This window comes from Pteronotus mesoamericanus, unplaced genomic scaffold (genome assembly GCF_021234165.1).
Source record: "Pteronotus mesoamericanus isolate MK-2021 breed Mesoamerican mustached bat unplaced genomic scaffold, CSHL_Meso_final scaffold_31, whole genome shotgun sequence".
Lineage (NCBI taxonomy): Eukaryota > Metazoa > Chordata > Mammalia > Chiroptera > Mormoopidae > Pteronotus > Pteronotus mesoamericanus.
Genome location: NW_026555312.1, coordinates 36,742,943 through 36,765,362, shown reverse-complemented (window position 1 = coordinate 36,765,362; position 22,420 = coordinate 36,742,943). Strand labels below are relative to the sequence as shown.

The following is a 22,420-nucleotide window of genomic DNA, read 5'->3' as shown; positions in this document are numbered from 1 at the left end:
GACTTCCATTCAACTTGCTTTCTGATGGCTCTGAGTAATGGTTGTTCTATACTTCAGTTGTAATTTTGATGTGGTTGTATGAAGAGGTGAGCCATGTCTGCCTATGCTGCCATCTCGACCAGAAGTCTGTTTTCTTTAAAAAGCTTAAATTTTTGTTTTTTATAGCCTTATATATCTAGAATTGATTTTTTGAGGGTGGTTTGTTTCCAGTTTATGGAGTTGATTTTGGAGTATGGTACAAGATGCAGGAATCTGATTTTTCCCCCCATGTGGATAGCTGTTTTTTCCCCCCAGTTTTACATATCAAATAGTTCCTCCTTTTTCACAACTTAGACTGTCAGTTTTGACAAAGTCACAATAACCTGGTAAGTTAATATACTATAGACAATTTAATTAACCATATAACTTTCTTTCCATGGTGTGCAGGTTGTTTAAATAATGCTCTTGTGATTGTTTTAGCTCTTCCTTTTAAATTATTTTTTAAAAGATACTTCTAAGACTTGGATTGTTTGGCTAATGATTATGAATATTTTTATATCTCTTGTATACATCACTAGGTTATCCCTTCTATAAGTGGGAAAAAACACATTGTCATTAGCAAGTGTGAGTTATCTGTTTCCTTGAACCATCCTGATACTGAACTCTAATTTTTCCATATTTTTAAAGTTAGAAATTCTAAAATAATCTCCTTTTTTTGTTTGTGCAAACTCCTTTAAGTAATAACAAAGTTGTATCTTTTTTTTTCAAATGTTCTTATACAGTTTGTGTGTCCTCCTTTTTTTGGTTCAAAATAATGAAGTACTGTAGATGTTCTGCTGTTTTTGCTATATAAATTCAAACAGGCTGCAGTAAAGTCCTATTGCTTTAGAATCTATCAATCATGGTTTTATTAGTGACTTAGTTGTTCTGTCATTGCAAACAGATACAATTTTAAATATAATCTCCTACCATCCTCATTTTCATCAAAGTTGTAAGTAGAAGTTTATCTTTAATGAACAGTCTCATACTTCAGATTTCTAAATAGTATGAATTAATTTCTAGAAGTTACTGTGATGAGGATTTGGATCAAAATATGACACTGGAATAAAAATAACAGTCTTTGACTTCTTAAATTGCTCTGAGTAGATTTTAACATCTTGGAACATTTCATAGGATTAATTCTCATTTTAAATTTTTAAATGTCATAACCCCTATTTTGGTTGCCATCATATGGATTCTTAACTTTAATTATTATTCTTAATTAATTAATTTAATTCTCACCCGAGAACATTTTTTCATTGCTTTTAGAGAGAGGAAGGGAAAGAGGAAGGGAGAGAGAGAAACACTGATGCGAGAGAGAAGCATTGATGGGTTGCCTCCTGTACACGCCCGGACCAGGGATCGAACCCACAACCTAGGTATGTGCCCTGACCGGGAATGGAACCCGCAACCTTTCAGTTACGGGACACTGCTCCAACCAACTGAGCCTCACTGGCCAGGGCTTTAATTATTGTTTTTAGATGAACCATTTTAACCCAGACAATGTGGACTGTACCCCTGAAGGATAAGTCTTTATTTTTCTGATTATGAAATGTATGGTTGAAACACATGGCTAAAATATATAGGATTAAAAAATTCATTAATGCAGACATTTATAAAACAATAATTACTAATACTTATTGAGTACTTTACATGTTGTTCTAAGCTCTTTTCATGCTTTAAAATTCATTTAATCCTGACATCAGTGCTATGAGGTGTGATAGCTATTAGTATTACTATCCCCATTTTCCATATCTAGAAACTTAGACCTGGAGAATTTAAGAACTTATCAAAGGTAATACAAGCTATTAAGTGACAGAGCTAAAATATTATAATCCTACACCTTGGATATTATCACTGTAAAGAGCTTGAGGCTTTCAAAGTGAATATGTATATATGTATGCATAATTATTTTTGTTATAATTACGAAGTTGTGTTATATCCAGTGTTTGTAACTTGCCATTTTTTACTTAATGGTGTATCTTCTTCATTTTTCTATGTCAATACATATAGCTGTTACTGATATTTTTCTTCACTTTTTTTAATTACTGCAGATATTCGAATAAGAAAAATGAAGTACGTGCCTTTTGGGGGGTTTTGGGGGGTTTTGGTTGGGGTTTGTTTTTTTTTATTTCTAAAGGCTTCAGTGAACACGATTTTACATATATCTTTACATATTTGACCAATCATTTCTTCAGGGCAAATTGCTGTAAGTAAATTGTACAGTCTAAGTGCCTATATTTGAAATTTTGATAAATATTGCCAAATAACCCTCTCAAAACTTAAGTTCAAATTTACACTCCTATCAACACTTTTTTCACTAGTCTCATCAACACTGATTTATTATTCAGGTTTTAATTATATTCATGTTTTTTAAAAAGATTTTATTTATATTTAGAGAGGGGAAGGAAGGGAGAGAAAGGGAGAGAAAGATCAACGTGTGGTTGCCTCTTGAGCACTTCCTACTGGGGACCTGGCCCGCAACCAAGGCATGTACTCTGACCAGAATAGAACTGGTGGCCTTTAGGTTCACAGGCCAGTGCTCAGTCCATTGAGCTCCACATGCCAGGGCTAATTATTTACTTTTCCACTTATTTATGCATTCATTGGTTTATTCTTGCATGTGCCCTGACCAGGGATTGAACCCACAACTTTGGGATATCAGGACAGTGCTCTAACCAACTGAACTACCCAGCCAGGGCCTTACCTACTTATTTTTAAAAATTTTTTTCTTGTATGCTTTACCCATTTTTCTTTTTCTTTCACCTGTTAATAGATTGTTCAGTTTATTATTTTTATTTAATATCAGTAGAATTCTTTTTTTTAATTTTCTTTTAATTTTTTTAAATTTATTTTTCCAAATACATTTGTCTCTGCCTTCCCCCTACCACTTTCCCCCTGCCCCCCTGCCCCCCTCCCTCCCTCAATCCTTCCCCACTTTTGCTGTGTCAATGAGTCCTTGTTATATGTTCCTTGACTTGCCCCTTCCCTCCCTTATTTCCTGCCCATCCCTCCCTCCTTCCCTCTTGTCTCCAATGGTTTCTTTTCCTTTCAGTGTTGCTGGTCTTATTTTCCTTGCATCTTTGTTTTGTTGGTTAGGTTCCCCTTATATGTGAGATTATATGGTATTTGTCTTTCGCCCCCTGGCTTATTTCACTTAGCATAATGCTCTCTAGTTCCATCCATGCTGTCGTGAAGTTTAGTAGTTCTTTTTTTCTTTCTGCTGCATAGTATTCCATTGTGTAAATGTACTATAATTTTTTGATCCAATCATATCCTGATGGGCATTTAGGTTGCTTCCAACACTTGGCTATTGTAAATTGTGCTGCTATGAATGTTGGGGTGCATAGGTTCTTTTGAGTTGGTGTTTTGGGATTCTTAGGGTATAGTCCCAGCAGGGGAATCACTGGATCAAAAGGCAGTTCCATTTTCAACTTTTTGAGGAAATTCCACACTGCTTTCCACAGTGGCTCCACCAGTCTGCATTCCCACCAACAGTGTACTAGTGTTCCCTTTTCTCCACAGCCTCGCCAGCACCTGTTGTTTGTTAATCTGTTTATGATGGCCATTCTGACTGGTTCGTGAGGTGGTATCTCATTGTGGTTTTGATCTGCATTTCTCCGATGGCTAGTGATGCCAAGCATCCTTTCAAATGTCTCTGGGCCCTCTGTATCCCTTCCCTGGAAAAGTGTCTGCCCAGGTCCTTTGCCCATTTTTTGATTGGATCATTTGTCTTCTTGGAGTGGAGTCATGTGAGTTCTTTATGTATTTTGGAGATCAAACCTCTATCTGATGTATCATTAGCAAATATATTTTCCCATATGGTGGGCTCCCTTTTCATTTTGCGGATGTTTTCTTTAGCCGTGCAGAAGGTTCTTATTTTGATGAGGTCCCACTTGTTTATTCTTTCCTTTATGTCCCTTGCTTTAGGAGACATATTGGTGAAAAAATTGCTGCATGGGATATCTCTTATTGATTTATAACTCTTATTATTAAGAATATCATTAAGGCCCTTGCCATTGTGGCTCATTTGGTTGTCTTCCCATACAGCAAAAGGTTGCAGGTTTGATCCTCTATCACAGGGCAAGTATGGGAGACAACCAATTGATGTTCTCTCTCTTTCTCCCCCCACTAAAATCAATAAACATATTTTTAAAAATTAAAAAAAGAATATTATTAAGTACACATTACCAGCATTTTTTGCAATGTATATAATTTGTTCAACTTTAAGGTGTGTACTGTCACACTGTTTTTCTTTATGTTTCATTTTAATTTTTATATTTTATAATATACTATATATTATAACTTTTATAATATATAGTATAATTAATAATATGTCATATTTGATACATAATATAGGTAAAATAATTTGCTTATCAAGTAGTTACACTGGCAACATTTACTAATTAATACATTTTTCCTACTCATTTGGGGTAATACCTTTATCTTTTACTAGATTCCCATATGGTTGGTGTTTCTATTTCTGGACTCCCTGTTCTATTTATCTGGCCATGTAGGCTAATATATGCACTGTTTTCTTTATTTTAGCCTTATAATAAAGTTTAATATCTTCTAGGACAAGCTTTCTCATAATCTTTTATTTCTAAGCAGTCTTAACTGTTTTACAGGTGTTCTTTTATGTATACTTCTATGTACTTTTATTTAAGTTTTATGGTGTATATATAACATGCATACTTAAAATGAATTTTACAATTAGTTATTTTAATTATAAAAGGAATTCAGGGAAAAGTCTTTTAATCCTCTCCCTCAGCCACCCCAAATGCCATTCCCCAGAGGTAACTTTTTCAAAATTATAAATCTGATAAGAAAATTTTTAAACTGTTATCTTTAAATTAGATGCACTTTAGAGTCATTTAGTCAAGGTGTATGAAATAAAACACTCTGGCGTTTTATTTGAATGTAGTGAATTAATAAACTAATTTAGGGAGGATTGACATCTTTATAGTATTCTCCCTTTCAGAGATGGTTTTTTACGTCTTTGTTATGTCTTTCAATAAAGTTTTTTTTTTAAAGATTTTGTTTATTTTTTATTTTTAGACAGATGGGAAGGGAGGGAGAAAGAGAGGGAGAGAAACATCAATGTGTAGTTGCCTCTCGCACACCCCTAACTGGGGACCTGGCCCGCAACACAAGCATGTGCCCTGACTGGAAATTGAACCGGCGACCATTTGGTTCTCAGGCCAGCACTCAATGCACTGAGCCACACAGACCAGGGCTGTCTTTCAATAAAGTTTAAAAATTATTTATCTTGCATGATTTTCATATTTCTAAGTTATAAAATATGTACATACATTTATAAAAACATAGCATACACCAAGGATAAATCATCTTTTATCGAAGACAAGTGAGTTATAGGGAAAGAGAGAAAGATGAACAGCTAGGGTGTATGAATGGTGTGTGTGTGCAAAACTGCTGTTGTAAATCAGGTGTTTACCATTATACTTTTATACTTATTATTGTTTATAGGGTGGCTTATTTTTTCATATTTATGTTTTACTGTTTAAAATACTATTATATTTAGAAAAAAATACATTGTAGAAAATTTTGGACAACTCAAAACAATATGCATTAAGAAGAAATATTACCTTTGGTACTATCATGCAGAAATAATCACTGTTTACATTTTGGTGTATGACACTGTTAAAAGTTTTTCAAAAAATTATATGTTTAATTTTTGTATACAATAAGCTCTATCAGCGTTTTTTATGAACAGTTGTAATTACTGAATATTAGTCTATCCTGTACTTACTACAAATTATTTAACTATTTTTAGGTTGTTGGGTTTTTAAATATTTTATAATCAATTTTTAACAGACATTTTTATATCCATATTTTGTTTGCATATTAAGTAATTTGTTTGAATTGAATTTCTAGAAGTAGGATTATTAGAATAAAGAATCTAAACATTTTCCTGGCTGGTGTGGCTCAGTGGACTCAGCACCAGCTTGTGAACCAAAGGGTCACTGGTTCGACTACCAGTTGGGCATTTGCCTTGGTTGCAGGCCAGGTTCCCAGTAGAGGGTGCTCGAAGGGCAACCACTCATTGATATTTCCCTCTCTCCCTTCCCTTTTCTCTAAAACTAAATAAATAAAATCATATATATATGATTATATTTTCATATATATATATGAAATAGAATTAAAATTACTCATGATCCCACCTATAAGAGATAAACTACTTACCGTTTGATATAATTTTTTATAATCTTTTTTCTGTGAAAGTGTGTGTGTGTGTGTAATTTTTTTTAAACAAAATTAAGATTATAGTTTTGGTTTTCTTTAGGATTATATTCTGAGCATTTTTCAAAGTTTTAAAAAAAATCTTTTCTTAGTATATTTTATTGATTATAATATTACAGTTGTCCCATTTTCTTTCTCTCCTTTATCCCCCTCCACCCAGCAACTCCCCATCACTCCAGCATACCCTACCTTTAGTTCATGTCCATGGGTGGTACATATAAGTTCTTTGGCTTCTCCATTCTCTGTACTGTTCTTAACTTCCCCTGTCTATTTTGTACTTACTAATTATGCTTCTCATTCACTGTATCTTTTCCCCCATTCTCTTCCCTCCTGCTTCTCATTGATAACCATCCATGCAGTCTCCATTTTTGTGATTCTGTTCCTGTTGTAGTTGTTTGGTTAGTTTGTTTTGTTTTTGTTCTTTTAGGTTCAGTTGATAGTTGAGTTTGTTGTAATATTACTGTTTATAGTTTTTTTTCCTGCTACCCCCCTCCGCATAGTTTTGATCTTCTTTTTCTTTGATATACTTAAATTTTTCTTGGAATACTTCTTTCCAGCCCCTTCTTGCCTGTAAGGTTTCTTTTGAGAAATCATCTCACAGTATTATAGGAACTCCTTTGTAGGTAACTCTCCTTTTCTCTTGCTGCTTTTAAGATTCTTTCCTTATCTTTAACCTCCGGTAATTTAATTATGATTGTCTTGATGTGTTTGTTCTTCCTGGGATCCAACATCTTTGGGACTCTCTGAGCTTCCTGGATTTCCATGTCTGTTTCCTTTGCCAGGCGGGGGAACTTTTCCTTCATTATTTTTTCAAATAAGTTTTCAATTTCTTGCTCTTCCTCTTCTTCTGGCTTTCCTATGTTTCGGGTATTGGAACATTTAAAGTTGTCCCAGAGGTTCCTAAGCCTCCTCATTTTTTTGATTTCTTGTTTCTTCATTCTGTTCCAGTTGAATGTTTATTTCTTCCTCGTGTTCCAAATCGTTGATTTGAGTCCTGGTTTCCTTCCCTTTACTGTTTCCCTGTATATTTTTATTTATTTCACTTTGTACAGCCTTCACTTCCTTTATTTTGTGGCCATACTCAACCATTTCTTGAGCATCCTGATTACCAGTGTTTTGAACTCTGCATCTGATAGGTTGGCTCTCTCCTTGTCATTTAGTTATTTTCCTGAAGTTTTGATCTGTTCTTTCATTTGGGCCACATTTCTTTGTCTCAGTGCACCTGTTATGTTGTAAGGGGTGGAGCCTTAGGTATTCACCAGGGCGGGGCAACCCACTTGGCTGTGTTGTGGCATTATGTGTGTGGGGGGGAGGGGTCGGAGAGGGAATAATGCTGCTTGCTTGGCTCTCACTTTCAGTTACTTCTCCCGCTACCCACAAGCAGATTGGGCCCTTCTGGTGCTGATTCCCTGGGTGGGTGGGTTTGTGCATGTTCTAAGACCCTGTGGGTCCATCCAACAGACTCTCCTGTGAGGCTGGGAGTTTATTCTGCTACCACTATCACCACAGGGTTTTACAACCAAGGTTTTGAGTCTTTAGTTTCCCACACTGGAACCCTGGGTTGTGAGGCCTGTGTTGCCCCCAGTTGTTCCTCAAGGGTTATCAGCATGCTAATGTGGGACCAGCCGGTCTGCCGGACACCGCTTCACCCAACTGGTGTGCCAGCTACCACCTTGCTGCGTGTCCTCTCTGCCTGGGCTGCCCATCTCTGCCCCTCCTACCCCGCAGCAGTCTCTGGATGAATGCTTCTTCTTTGAGTCCTTGGTTGTGGGACTTCCATATAATTCAATTTTCTGGTAGTTTTGTTGTTTTTTGTTTTTAAATTCCTTGTCATCCTTCTTTTGGTTGTGTGAGTAAGCAAAGCCTATCTACATACGCCTCCATCTTGGCCAGAACCTAAAAAAAATCTTTGAAGTATTTATTTTAAGTAACAGTCTTATTGAGAGATATGACATTTTTGTTAACCATTACCCATTTTCAGACATATGTTATTTACAATTTTAAAGTACTATTTTTAACGTCAAAAATAAAAGTGTAGCCTTGGCCGGGTGGCTCAGTTGGTTGGAGAATCATCCTATGTGAAAGCAGGTTGTGGATCTGATTCCCAGTTGGGGCATATACTTAGGTTATGGGTATGTTCCCTGGATGAGGTATGTTGGGGGAAGGGGGCATCAATGGCTGTTTTTTTCTCACATTGATGTTTCTCTCTCTCACTTCTTCCTCTCAAAAAATCAATAAACATATTCTTGGGTGAGGATTAAAAAAAATAATTAAAAGAAATAAAAACTTAGTAAACATTTTTATTTATAAATCTTTTTGTTTCTCATTATTTCCTTAGACTAGATTTTCAGAAATGGAATTACCCAATTAGAGGATACACATTTTTAAGGTCATATATGCTGCCAGATGCCTTCTAGAAGGTGTTACTGAGTTACATCAGCAGCATATGTGTGTACCAAAAAGCATTGTACAGAACTAGGTCTAAGTCTATATCTCTTTGCCCTGAAAGCAGAGGTAATGGCTTCTACTTTCTATTTATCATTTTGTGGAAATATAGCTGTTTCTTGAGACTGGTTTTTGTTATGGCTGTTAAAGGGGCCTTGGCCATTTATATTTAGGCCCTGAAAATAAACTGTTGCATCTTTCAGGGAAAATAGAGATGAAAGGTAATTTCTCAGACTTCAGTGAAGAGGCCTTTGGAGAATTTTGTCCTGGATGCTGTATATTCTCTATAGGGAATGTTTGCAGACCCCCAAATTAGTAGAACTGGAGAGTACTCAGAGAGTGACGTGTCAAATTGAGATTCAGTTTGTTGAAAAGAAGAGGGATAAAGTGGTTCAAGATATTTAGCTATAGTTTCCTCTCTCTCTTTTTTAAATTTCCTTGGGAATAATTTCTCAGTTGGATTGCCAATATTACTTGATATCTCTGCCTATGAAAAGGGCTGAGATACTGCGAAACTAAAAGAAACGTAGAGCTGTGGATTACAAAGTCATTGTTTTTTGTTCTTATGACTTGTGCAGATTAGGGTATCTCCTTTTTTTTGGACCTCATTTGCACTTGGGCTTACTAGATCATATTTATTGATTAAATAAATGAATACATAAATAAATGAAGAGTTGGGTAAAAAAAATTATAAATATACAGATACCAGAATAAAAGAAAAATTATGAGAGAAGTGTTTCTTTCATAATCACTTTATTCATGATCTAATTTTGCCTTAAAGTTTTAATAAGCACAACTTAAGGATGCACACGTGTAAGAGAGGCCCCTCCCCCAAATAATGGTTATCTTCTGGAAGGTGGGACCCTTTAGCACAAACCTCCCCCTATTAGGTGGGTGTTGTAGGAACCCATCTGTATCTGTATACCTGCTGTTGTTATGTTGTGAGAGGTTCCATTTGGCTTCAGTGAATTTTTGTTGAAGACCCTTCCACTACATTTGCCCATTTTGTGATGGGTGATTTACAAGCACACCTGCCTACACTGTGCTGAGTGTTCAGCAGTTTTTGACCAAAAATAGCTTGACCCCTGTGCCCTGCCCTCCATATTCTCACCCCTGATCTCACTCCTAGCAACTTTTGACATTTTTTGTTTCCCCAATAAAAAAATCCTCAAAGGGAAACATTTTGCAGATGTGGAAGAGGTGAAACCGAAAAAAAAAAAAAAAGGCAGAAGCACTAAAAGCCATCAAAATCGCCACATATAAGAAGTATTTTGAGCAGTGGAAAAAACAAATGTTTCTATATTTGTATTGCATCAAATGGAGAGTACTTTGAATGTGACTGAAGTTTACATATGTAAGAATAAACATACAATTTTCTATAAATCATTTTTTTTGGGAGTGGTCCTCCATTGTACGCTGATAAAAAACATCAGAAATAGTTTTTGATCCATAAGGCTTATGCCTACAAGAACATAACATCATTACCTTTAAAGGTAATCAGCTTTTAATTTTTTTAAACCACTTTTTCTTCAGCTACTCAAGTGAAACCTGAATTAAGCTGCAGACTCACTCTGCGGGGTAAGAATGGAGAGAAAGTGCTATAACCTAAACTTTGGGCCTGAAGAGTCACAGGTTCCATTAGGCTCTGTTGCAGTTCCCGGACTGGTATCTTGAAATCCTTGTATGTGTTCTCCACAGGGAGCATTTCCAGCTCGTTTGAAGAAAGTGCTGATTGTGGGAGCCCCCATATGGTTCCGAGTGCCCTATTCCATTATCAGCCTCCTCCTGAAGGACAAAGTCCGTGAGAGGGTAAGGCAAGCTAGCTTTATTTTATTTGGAGGTGGATAGATAGATTCCCATTCCTGCTGTTAAAACCTGCCAATTAATTTTCTTCCTTCAGAAAGCATCCTGCTGTCTTGTCTAGAGCACTTTCTGCTTCTGTCAGTGCATTCATGTCTATTCTCTGCTTTGTTCTTTCTCAGCTCAGTGCAGGCTTGCTCTCCCACTGCACTACAAGTTCCTTCAAGTCAGGAACTGGACAGGCTTTATGTTAAGTACACCCCCATCATAGCACTTTGCATAAAAATAGTACTGAAGGAATATATCCCATGGTTATCTTAGTGATAGCTACTACCAAAATTTAGCCTAGTGCTATAACAGGCCTTTAATATTTAACAACATCTAATATAATCGCATTAATTGAACTGGTGTTTGAATTTGTTCAACTGGAAATACCAGGCAGTCCTTTGACCACCATTGGGGGCAGAGGAGAGTTTCTCACTGTGTCTCTACTTACATTCCTGGCATTTTCTTTTAAAACAGTTTGTTGCTTCCTAACTTCAGAAGCATTAATCTAAAACCCTCTTAATTCTGTGATCATCCCCTGAATGTTCCAGGACTGAAAGATTGTGGTTTTACTCATTCACTCATTCATTTCTACACTTGAAAGAAAGGACATCTGAAACACTGGACAACAGGATAAGATAATAAAGTTGTGAAATATTATCAGAGATTTTTGTAGTAAAGGATTATGAGGCTATGTGAATCATAACAAGGAAGATTTTTATAGCTGCAGCAACTTGAGTTGGAGAGGGGGAACTGAAGATGTTTGGTTTTATGGAACTGCTTAGGGACCTAGTGACTCAGAGTAGGGGAGCTCTTTCCTCACATAACTCTTCGAGAAGACTCCTTAGGCAAGTTCTTACACTTATGTATACAAGCATAAATGCATGAATAAGCTCAAAATATATTGAGCACCTTTACAGTCCAGGCTCTGGGCCCTAGGAATGAAAAGTTGATCAAGACAGTCCTTACCCTGGAGGTGCTCATGGTTCTGAGAGAGGACACAGACAAGTGCAGAGGACTGTGGTTCCGCAGGCGCACGGAGGAGAACATTGCCTGGGCAGAGGGGCTTCATGTGCTATAAGCTGTCCTTAAAGAGGCCAAGGAAGGAAAGAGGACATTTCAGGAAGAGGCAGCAGCAAGAGAGATCAACACCTTCATTCCACATCGATTTAGGGAACAACGAACTAGGCTAATATGGTTCAGTATGGCTATGTTCCAGCAGAGAGCAGAATTAGGTATTACTATGACTTTTCTAGAATTTTTCCTGGACTACTTTCCATTTGGTGGCTGGTGTTGTCTGACTTTCATAGAAACTTATCTTTGAAAACATCTATACCGATCTGTAAGTAAAGCAAAAGCTAGTAGGTCTAGTTTTAAGTTGACAAAAATAACCACTACCTATGTATTATTTGTAGTCAAAAGGTGAATACCTGCATCAGATGTAAATAGTATAAAATAACACCTTTGTTCACTATACCTTCCTTTCAGAAGGTATATAACAGAGCCCCTAATTCCAGGAGTGAATTTGATATACATTATAGTAATTGTCTGGGGAATTTATAGAACTTCAACCCCAGGCAGATGAAGTACTGTCTACTTTGAAAACTATATCAAGTATTTCAGGCCAATCTCATCCCATTCTCCAAACCTAATATTATTTTATATTAGTTTCAGGTGTACATCATAGTGGTTAGACAATCATAATTTACAGTGCGATCCCACTCCAACCCTGATATTTCAAGTACCCATCTGACATCATACAAAACTATTACAATAGTATTGACTACATTCCCTGTGCTGTACTTTACATCTCCGAAGCACATCTGTTCTTTATCTTCTCTGTCTCCCCCCCCCCCCGCCGCCCCACATGCTCACTTGGTTATTTCTGGCCTTCCAGATTCAGATATTGAAGACCTCTGAGGTTACCCAGCACCTGCCCAGAGAGTGCCTTCCAGAAAACCTGGGTGGGTACGTCAAACTGGACCTCGCCACTTGGAATTTCCAGTTCTTACCCCAGATGAATGGCCACCCGGATCCCTTCGATGAGATCATCCTGCTCTCCCTCCCTCCTGCTTTAGACTGGGACTCAGTGCATGTTCCAGGTCCCCATGCCATGACCATACAAGAGTTGATGAATTATGTTAGCACCAGGCAAAAGCAGGGGATATATGAGGAATATGAAGACATTCGTCGTGAGAACCCTGTTGGCACTTTCCATTGTTCCATGTAAGTAGGAAAGGTTGGGCCAACCACCATGCTCTGGCATCTGCTGGCAATAGCTCCTTCTGTACTTCAGGGCCTGTGTTAGGGAGCATCACTCTTACTTAGTGATGGCTGGTTTCTTTCCTCCAGAAAGAGGTACCTCCTGCTTTGGTGCTTGTTGCCAACATTCAGTGCTCTGAAATTTCTGATGGTCTTTGGTAACAAAAGGGAACCCACGTAATAATGAATGCATTTTTTATGAATATTTTCCTGAAATGCAGGTATTTTTAGGAAAAACACAAAAGTGTAGGCTCTCTGTTCCTGTCCTTAGTGTGATCTCTGGTCCTTTCATTTATGGAGTTTCTCTGTAGAACATTTATATTATAACATTACTCTCTGAGGGAAGGGTGCAGGGTCCCTCACAGTAATTCATGGGACCATTTAAGCTATTGCTTCTCAGCATTGGTCAGTTTTGGCTCAAATAAATTGTTTTAAGTATATTTTATTGATTATGCTATTACATTTATCCCATTTTTCTTTCTCCCCTTTTCCCCCTCCACCTTGTACAACACCTCCCCTTCCTCCAGCAATCCCCTCCCTCACTTCATATCCATGGGTCATACATATAAGTTCTTTGGCTTCTCCATTGCCTACACTATTCCTATCCTCCCCCTGTGTTGTTTTGTACCTGCCATTTATGCTTCTTATTCCCCATTCTACTCCCACCCTGCTGATAACCCTCCCTGAGATGTCCATTACTGTGATTCTGTTCCTGTTCTAGTTTGCTTAGTTTGTTTTTGTTTTTTAGTTTCAGTTGTTGATAGTTGTGACTTTGTTATTATTTTACTGTTCATAGTTTTGATCTCCTTCTTCTTAGATAAGTCCCTTTAACATTTCATATCATAATAAGGGCTTGGTGATGAGGAACTCCTTTAACTTGACTTTATCTGGAAAGCACTTGATCTGCCCTTCCATTCTAAATGATAGCTTTGCTGTATAGAGTAATCTTGGATGTAGGTCCTTGCCTTTCAAGACTTTGAATACTTCTTTCCTGCTCTTTCGTGCCTATAAGGTTTCTTTTGAGAAATCAGCTCATAGTCTTATGAGAACTTTGTTATAAGTAACTCTCTCCTTTTCTGTTGCTCCTTTTAAGATCCTCTCCTTATCTTTAATCTTGGGTAATGTAATTATTGCATGTCTTGGTGGGTGCTTCCTTGGGTCCAAATTCTTTCAGACTCTGAGCTTCCTGGATCTCCTGAAAGTCTATTTCCTTAACCAAATTGGGGAATTTCTCCTTCATTATTTTTTCAAATAAGTTTTCAATTTCTTGCTCTTCCTCTTCTCCTTCTGGCACCCTTGATTAAGATGTTGGAATGTTTCAAGTTGTCCCAGAGGTTCCTAAGCCTCCTCATTTTTTGAATTCTTGTTTCTTCATTCTGTTCCAGTTGAATGTTTATTTCTTCCTCATGTTCCAAATCGTTGATTTGAGTCCTGGTTTCCTTCCCTTTACTGTTTCCCTGTATATTTTTCTTTATTTCACTTTGTATAGCCTTCACTTCTTCCTTTATTTTGTGGCCATACTCAATCATTTCTTGAGCATCCTGATTACCAGTGTTTTGAACTCTGCATCTGATAGGTTGGCTATCTCCTTGTCACTTAGTTCTTTTCCTGGAGTTTTGACCTTCCATTTGGGCTACATTTCTTTGTCTTGGTGCACCTGTTATTTGTAAGGGGTGGAGCCTTAGGTATTCACCAGGGCGCGGCAACCCACTTGGCTACACTGTGGCGCTGTATGTGGGAGACGGGTTAGAGAGAGAACAATGCTGCTTGCTCAGCTCTCACTGCACTTTCAGTCACTTCCCCCACTACCCACAAGCAGATTGGGCCCTTCTGGTGCTGATTTCCTAGGTCGGTGGGTTTGTGTATGTTCTGGGATCCTGTGGGTCCCTCCAATGGACTCTCCTGTGAGACTGGGAGTTTCTTCTGCTGCTGCAAAAACCACAAGTTTTTATAGCCAGTGGTTTTGAAGCTTTCTTTTCTTGTGCTGAAACTCAGGGTTGCGCAGTCTGTGTTGCTCCCCAGTTGTTCCTCCCAGTTTCTCTGCTCGTGAATATGGGACTGCCTGGTCCGCCAGTCTCTCTGCCTGTCGTGTGTCCTCTCTTCCCTGGCTTCCTGTTTCTGCCCCTCCTACTGGTCTGGATGAATGTTTTTTCTTTAAGTCCTTGGTTGTTGGATTTCCATACAGTTTGGTTTTCTGGCAATTAAGATTTTTTTCTTTTTAAATTTGTTGTCCTTCCTGTGGTTGTGCAAGGAAGCAAAGCTTATCTACCTATGCCTCTTTCTTGGCCAGAAGTCTTAAATAAAGTCTTTTTAAAATTCTCTACAGGGTTAGACATTCTTAAGTCAACATATATTTTGGCTTCTTGGCAATAAAAAGGAAGGGGCTGGGAGTTTTAATAATAATTGAATTCCAGGTAAACAACTAGCTGAATCTATTTGCTCATGAGTCTCTCTTCTAAATATGCTCAAAAGGAAAGCTCTTTCGAGTTTTCCCTCAGAAAGCAGCAGCCATATCTCTAGATGCCATATTAAGCCAAAGTAAGTTTATACAGTCGTGTTGCAACATGGTACTCACCACTGTTTTCTACCAAAGGACTGATTTTATAAAACTTGTAGCTGCACATATTACATACTTCAAATCCTAAATTTCCATTTCTCTCATATCATTTACCTTTGTCTTACAAGTCATAACTGTGGACATTCCCGGTTCCCACGAACTGCAAAGGATCACCCTAGCTGCAGAGCTTCCTCTCATTTTTGGTATTTCTTTTCTTTCTTGTGCCTGATTTCTGGTTACCCTAACAGCAGCCTCATAACTTGCTGCATGGACACCAAGCCTATATATCCAATACTTAGTTTTTCATATTCTCTCACCAGTCTCCATTCTTTGCTTTCAAGCAGCATAGAGCACATCCTTTCAAGGAAAACCCGTGATGCACTGACTGATGCATTGACAGAATGTAGAACCTCAAGTTTTCCCACTTCTGTGTGAGGATTCAAAAATTCATTTAATTTTTTTCAATTCAGTAAATCTTTATTGAGCTCCCACGGGGTGCATGACTTTAGCCCCTTTAAAAAAAAAAAAAAAGCAAACCACAACTTCTCTATATATTTCAAGTGAATCATTTAATGTGAGTGAGGCTCGGTTTGGTAATTATAAGAAGAAAATGGGAAAGTATAAACATTCCCCCTGTTACCAGAAGAGTTTGATGCCAGGGTAAACTAGCCTGCTGGTCTAACAATAGCTGATCAAAAACGGTAGAGAATCTGGGAGGAAAAAATGTACCTGGAAGCACTGTCCTTTGACGTCTCATTCCCCTGAGGGCAGCAAAATACTGAAAGAATTAACTGACTCAAAAGCTATATTGAGAGTATGAAAAGAAGAGTTAGTCACAACTTTGGGGGCAAAAATTTGAGAATAGGTGACCCTATATGTAGCTGGGTTAATAATTCTAAAGTTTTCCTAGAGTTGTAATAGCATTCTGAGCTATTAAAGGGGATACAGACTCATGCTCCTTTGAATAGAGTGGTTTTAAATGATAGATTCTCCAGTGCACCAACTGTATTTTCAAGTATAATTGTAGTTTTTGTACCTAGCAATACAGAAGCAAAGCAGCAGGGAGAAGTGTCAAGTACATAGGACATAAAAGGATTTGGCAGCCCTAGAATTTCCAATTTGAGTCTTTTTCATCAGGAAAATCACATTCTGGCTCAGTCCAAGGTGATGCTGGAGGCATTGCTATTGATGGCTTGTGATAAGCAGGAGGCAACAGTGAAGGTATGGAATCCTTGCTCTCTTCTTTCATCTTTTGAAGAAAACATGGGACAATAAACTGCTTGCTGATGGCCTTTTCTCAGGATCTTGTTGCAAACAGAGCTGTATGTACCACACTAAAAAGACAGGCGAGAAAGTTTTTGAGGATGGTGTTTGCAATCTGTCACCATTTACTCTGTGAGTTCCACTGGAGACAAGCACATTTTCTGCAATCCCAGAATCTATACCTGATCAAGAATTTATCATTCTGGGTTCTGACTGAGGGAAAATAATGATATCCAGTGGACTATAAGGAGGACCTTTCAGTTTCTGTAACAGCATCTGAGCACTATGCATGTCCTGGAAAGGTACCTGCCCACTGGCCAATTCACATGCTGTAATCCCAACAGAGTAAGTATCTGACTTTACATTACATCCATGTAAATCATGTCTCAGCAGCTCTGGACTCAGCCACAGTTGCACTGATGTGCCGAACTGTGGGGAGTCATACTCAGCCCTAAGCCTTTGTCCATGCTTAACCAAAATATGCACATGGGACAGGCCAGAAAGAGTCACTAGGCCATCACCAGAAATGAGGATATGGTTGGCTTTCAAATTCCTGTGAATGCAGCCATTTTGGTGCAGACAGTTCAACCCTCTCACTGCACCAAAGAGAATGTTTCTTATTAAAAGTTTGACTCATTTTTCAGGAAAGTAAGTCTTCCATAGTCAACTTGGTGAACCGTAGGCCATAAATTGAGAAGTAACCCAGAGCCAACTGCCAACAGTGAAAATGGTCCAATAAGTTGTAATGTTGGGGTGCCAGAAAAGTGGGGTAGAAGTACAACTTTATGTAAAGCTTTCAGGCATTCTTCAGTGCAGTTTTCCAGATTTGTAATTTTTATAGTCACCAGTGTTCCTGTAGGAGTGTGCAATGCAAGATGGACAGAAGTCATCAAATCCTCTTCCTATTTCCACTTGGAATTCATAATGAGAAACGTTGGTAGAACACATCACTACACTGTGTCTAGTGGATGGAGGCAACCTGGAATGGGTTTGCTCATCAACCAAGTTTTGATGGATACCAGTTTCAGACTGTTTTTCAGGTTTGAGTGATTCAACTTGTGTTCATAAAGTGCAGAAACAATTCAGAAGAGACATTGAATTGCTTTAGTTCACAGAAAGTGACAAAAATCCATCTTTTGCAGAGGATATTTTTGCTTTATCTTCAAGATGCAGAAATATTCGACCTGGAGGCAGTCATACCCAGTGACTTCCTCAGGCAGCAAGTGGTGTGGGGCCTGGGTGGGTGTGGGAGCCTGGTCTGCTGAGGGGCAGGGTGGGCGCTTAAGACCTGCTCCCAGTGTGGGGCACAAGAGGCCAGCACGATGCAGACTCGGGCAGTGCTCCAGGAACTCTGCCCCAGTCCCAGGCTATCTCCAAAAGTTCATTTTAAAAAGTCCTCCTGTTCTGAGAGCATCTCTAATAACTCCAAGTCTGAGGCCAGGCAGATGTTCTACAATGCTTTGTGAAGGCAGAGAAATAATCCCTAGTTTGTGAGGAAATGCTTCTGGTTCTGACCAAAACACTTCCAGTTACTTCGAGCTGTATCTCTGGGAACCCAGCCTCAGAAATCCTCTACGATTGCGACTTTAAGGACCCCAGCAACAGGCCTTAGAGTTGTTTCTCTAAGCATCTGGTTTCCAGAGAAAGACAAGTTAGTTGAAATATCTCCCAGCAAAATATATTTTAACAACAATAAGGCTTTTAGAAAGAAACACAAGAAATAGAGAAAACTGCAATGCTGTATTTTCTTTCATCTCTTTGTATTTTTCTTCATATACTACTCTGGGATGCCTTCAGTTGTACTTTGCAAATTTGAGATTTAGAATCATGAAAGAACTTAGTTTGTGTTGGTGTCAGGATTGGCAAGGGCAGCAAGAAGAAAGGGACTATAAATGGCCTCCCGAAAGAGAAAAACAAAACAAAAACAAAGTAACTCAGAATCAGTAACACTTGGGAATTTAGCCTCTTAGGATTTTCCTTCAACCCAAACTACCACAAAACCACCTGGTTAGCTCATAACTGGTTCATAGCTACTTGATAACTATTGATGACAATAGAACATAGATAATTTCTCTCACTGCTGCTCACTTGTAGTACCATGTTTTTGTGGGCTGTGGCAGAAATTTTTTTCTCTCCCAAGTTGAGGTCTGTTTGTTGAAAATCAAGAAAGCTATCCCAGTGGCTCCCAGGCTTAAACTTCAGCTTAGCCAATATGTCCTCTGTGACTTACACAAGTTCTTTTCCTCTTCTGCACTTCAGCGTTCCTGTGATGTTAGACTCTGATATTCACCTATGTGTCTGGCTTAAATGTTCGAGGAATCCATGATTCTTTTAGTACCTCTTCCCCTTTGTCATTCCTATCTAGCTTAGTCATTGTGCTATAAAGAAGATGCAGGGAGAGGGCCTTTTAGCAAAAGGGAAGAGAGAAATAATGAGTTAGAAAACAGGTAAAGAAAGTAAGAAAGAAGCAATTGAGAAAAAAGTCAATAAGCAGATCAAGAATGCAAAGGAAAGTAAGAGAAGAAAAAGAAAGCAGAGCGTATATCAAAGTGGGGGGGGAGTATTCTTTTCTCACACATAACTCTTGTTTCTTGTGTAACAGTTCAAAACTCCGATGTGTATCCAGTATTTTTTCCTAACCAGTTTTCCCCCTGTAGTTTTGAATCAGGGATGCATTGTGGAGCAGGGAGGAACTCTGGGCTACTCTTAGAGGATTCACACTTGCCCTGGGGATTCTTGACTTGCTCTGGGAGCTTCTGCTCTGGGGCACTGGAGATGTCATTTCTGCTGTGGCCTCCTTCCCCCATTAAAAAAGCAGGTTTGAATTGTCCTCTTGGCATCACCTAAATCAGCTATTACGTTACAATTAGAGAACACATCCCAGTCCTATGGAAGAACATCCTAATCTTTTCTCTTTATTGAATGAATGAGCCCCCTACTTCAGGAACTAGATTCCAGAACCCTCATCAGCTCCAGGCTTCTGTCTTAATCAAGTTCTATCTAGTTACAGCTATTTGCAGAACAAACTCTGCCTTGGAATTTTAGCTTATAAAGTAGATGGCAAGGTACTCATTGTTGTCCAGGATGCTCATGGACCAAGAGACTTTATCTCCCTTTTTTCTTACACAACATTTTTTTTTAAAAGATTTTTGAAATTTAACTTTTTATTATGAAATAATTGTAGGTTCACATGCAGTTGTAAGAAACGATGCAGGGAGATCACATGTACCCTTTCCACAATTTTTCCGTGGTAATGTCTTCTAAAAGTATAGCAAAATGTTACAACCATATCCTGACATTGATATAATCCACCAGTCTTATTCAGCTCTTCCCAGGGTGTGTGCATGTGTGTGTTTAGTTCTATGTAATTTTTATCATACACATAGGTTTGTGTATCCATCACCACAGGAAAAGATACAGAAGAAACCCATTACCACATACTTTTGTCCCACTCCTCCCCACCCCTAACCCCTGCAACCACTAATCTATCTTCATTACTATAATTTTGTAATTTCAAGAACGTTATTATATAAAGGGAAACATCCTGTATGTAACCTTTTGGGATTATCTTTTTTTATTCAGTACGATTCACTTGAAATTCACCTAAATTGTCACATGTTTCAAGAGCTGGTTCTATTTTACTGCTGAGCAGGTTTGTTTGTTTGTTTTTGCTTTAACCATTTACCTATTGAAGGTTGTTTCCAGCTTCTGTTTATTACAAGTAAAGCTGCTTATGAATGTTTGTGTCTAGGTTTTGTGTAAACATAAGTTTCCATTTCTCTGAGATAAATGCCCAACAGTGGAATTGCTAGTCATATGGTAATTGTATGTTTAGATTTATGAAAAACTGCCTACGTGTATTCCAGGGTGGCTGTACCATTCTGCATACCTGCCAGCAATGTATGAGTGATCCATTTTCTTTGCATCCTTACCTGCATTCAATGTCAGTTATTGTATTTTACTCTTCTGATAGGTGTATAATGAGATCTCATTGTGGTTTTAATTTACGTTATCCTAATAGCTAATGAACATCTCTTCATGTACTTATTTTCCATCTGTATATTCTTTTTGTAAAATGTCTTTTGCCTATTTTCTATTTGCATTTTTAAAAAACTATTTGAGATTTGAGAGTTCCTTTTTCTAGGTACTGCTTCTTTGTTGGGTATATAGTTTGGAAATATTTTCTTCCAATCTGTAGCTTGTCTTTTCATCCTTTAAATGGGTCTCTTGCAAAGCAAAAGCAAAAGTTCTTATTTTGGTGCAGCTCTTTTACTCAGTTTTTCCTTTTGTACATCATTATGCTCTTGACACCAAGTCTAAGAACCCTTGGCCTAGCCCTAGATTCCAAATATTTTCTCCTGTTTTTTTTTTTTTAATTTTCTAAAAGTGTTATAGTTTTATGCTTTACATTTAAGTCTTCAATCCATTAATTTCTCTATAAGATAAAAGATACAAGGTTTAGGTTGATTGGAAAGGGGGTGGAGCTACAGATGTATAATTGCTCCAGTTCCCCGAAAAGAGTATCCTTCCTTTATTGGATTTTCTTTGGAACTTTGTAAAATGTTAGCTGGGTTTATTTGTGTGGGAAGAGGGAATTTTTAACAATGTGAAAAAGTACAGTATAACATGACAAACTACTGTGTTCCCATCACCAGAATTGCTACTGACCGTTTTTAATATTTTGTCATATGTTTTATCTTTTTTCTATTGTATGTAAGAAAGTATTGTGAAGTTGAAATGCCTTCTAATCCTCACCATAAATTCTCATTCCCAGAAGCAATCCCTAATATGAATATGGCATGTTTCTTTCCAGTCCATTTTGTTTACACTGTCCCATATATGTTTGTACTTGTTAACAACATATAGAATATTATTTTATATCAGTAGTCTTTGTAATTAATTTCTTTGCTTTAATCTACACACACACACACACAAATAATATTTTTCAAAATAGTACCAAAGAAAAAAAGCAGTGACAAAATAAACAGCAATCTCCTTCCTTAACCTCAGTTCCACTCCCCTGGTCATCCATTTTCATGCATGTTTCTTCTGGTATTTCTTCCATAAATCTAAATAAAATGCTTAAAATACTTCTATTAATTTTTACAGTAGATAAACATTTAATGCCTATACTCTGTCTCCAGCTCCTTTTGACTGTCATAATTTTTTATAAAGTCAGTGTTTACATTATTATGACTGTAAATTTTCATTTTATTACTGCAGAGCTAAATGGGCTTCTATGGCATGATCAAACATATTAAATCTTTTTCTTAAAAAAAATATTTTAGAGAAGGGGAAGGGAGGAAGAGGAGAGCAACATCAATGTGTGGCTGCCTCTCGAGCACCCCCTACTGGGGACCTGGTCTGTAATGCAGGCATGTGCCCTGACTAGGAATCGAACCAGTGACCCTTTGGTTTGCAGGCCGGGGCCCAAACATATTAAATCTTTATCAATCCATTTTTTGTTCTGGAGTTAGTGGTCTTATGTTTTTATTTGCTTTTAGTTTTTTATGTTCCTATCCTTATGTTTTTCTATGATTAACTGTTTTAAAATGTCACAATGATGTGCCTTCGTGTGGGTCCTCCTTTTCATTCATTTTGTTAGGTGCATAATAGGTTCTTTTACTCTGAAGGTTTGTGTTCTTTAGTGATAGGACTTTCTGTAACTTTTCTTTTTTCCATTCTTCTTTCCTTGTATTATGCCAATTCTTTCTGGAATGGTCCTGTCAGTCTATTTGGATTTCCTATAGCAGAGTTGTCACACTTTTT

At 37.8% G+C, this 22,420-nt stretch overlaps 1 protein-coding gene and 1 pseudogene across 1 annotated transcript in view; one reads left to right on the top strand and one right to left on the bottom strand.

The window, feature by feature from the left end:
- LOC129085598 (tyrosine-protein phosphatase non-receptor type 9-like) overlaps positions 1 to 22,420 on the top strand; it is a gene marked incomplete at its 5' end in the record, with an annotated part of 51,554 nt that overhangs the window by 11,462 nt on the left and 17,672 nt on the right. Inside the window, 2 exon segments of the mRNA XM_054592005.1 lie at positions 10,423 to 10,533; positions 12,467 to 12,795. Of these exon segments, the coding sequence (XP_054447980.1) occupies positions 10,423 to 10,533; positions 12,467 to 12,795 (440 nt within the window).
- LOC129085626 (STE20-related kinase adapter protein beta-like) lies at positions 16,634 to 17,746 on the bottom strand (annotated as a pseudogene).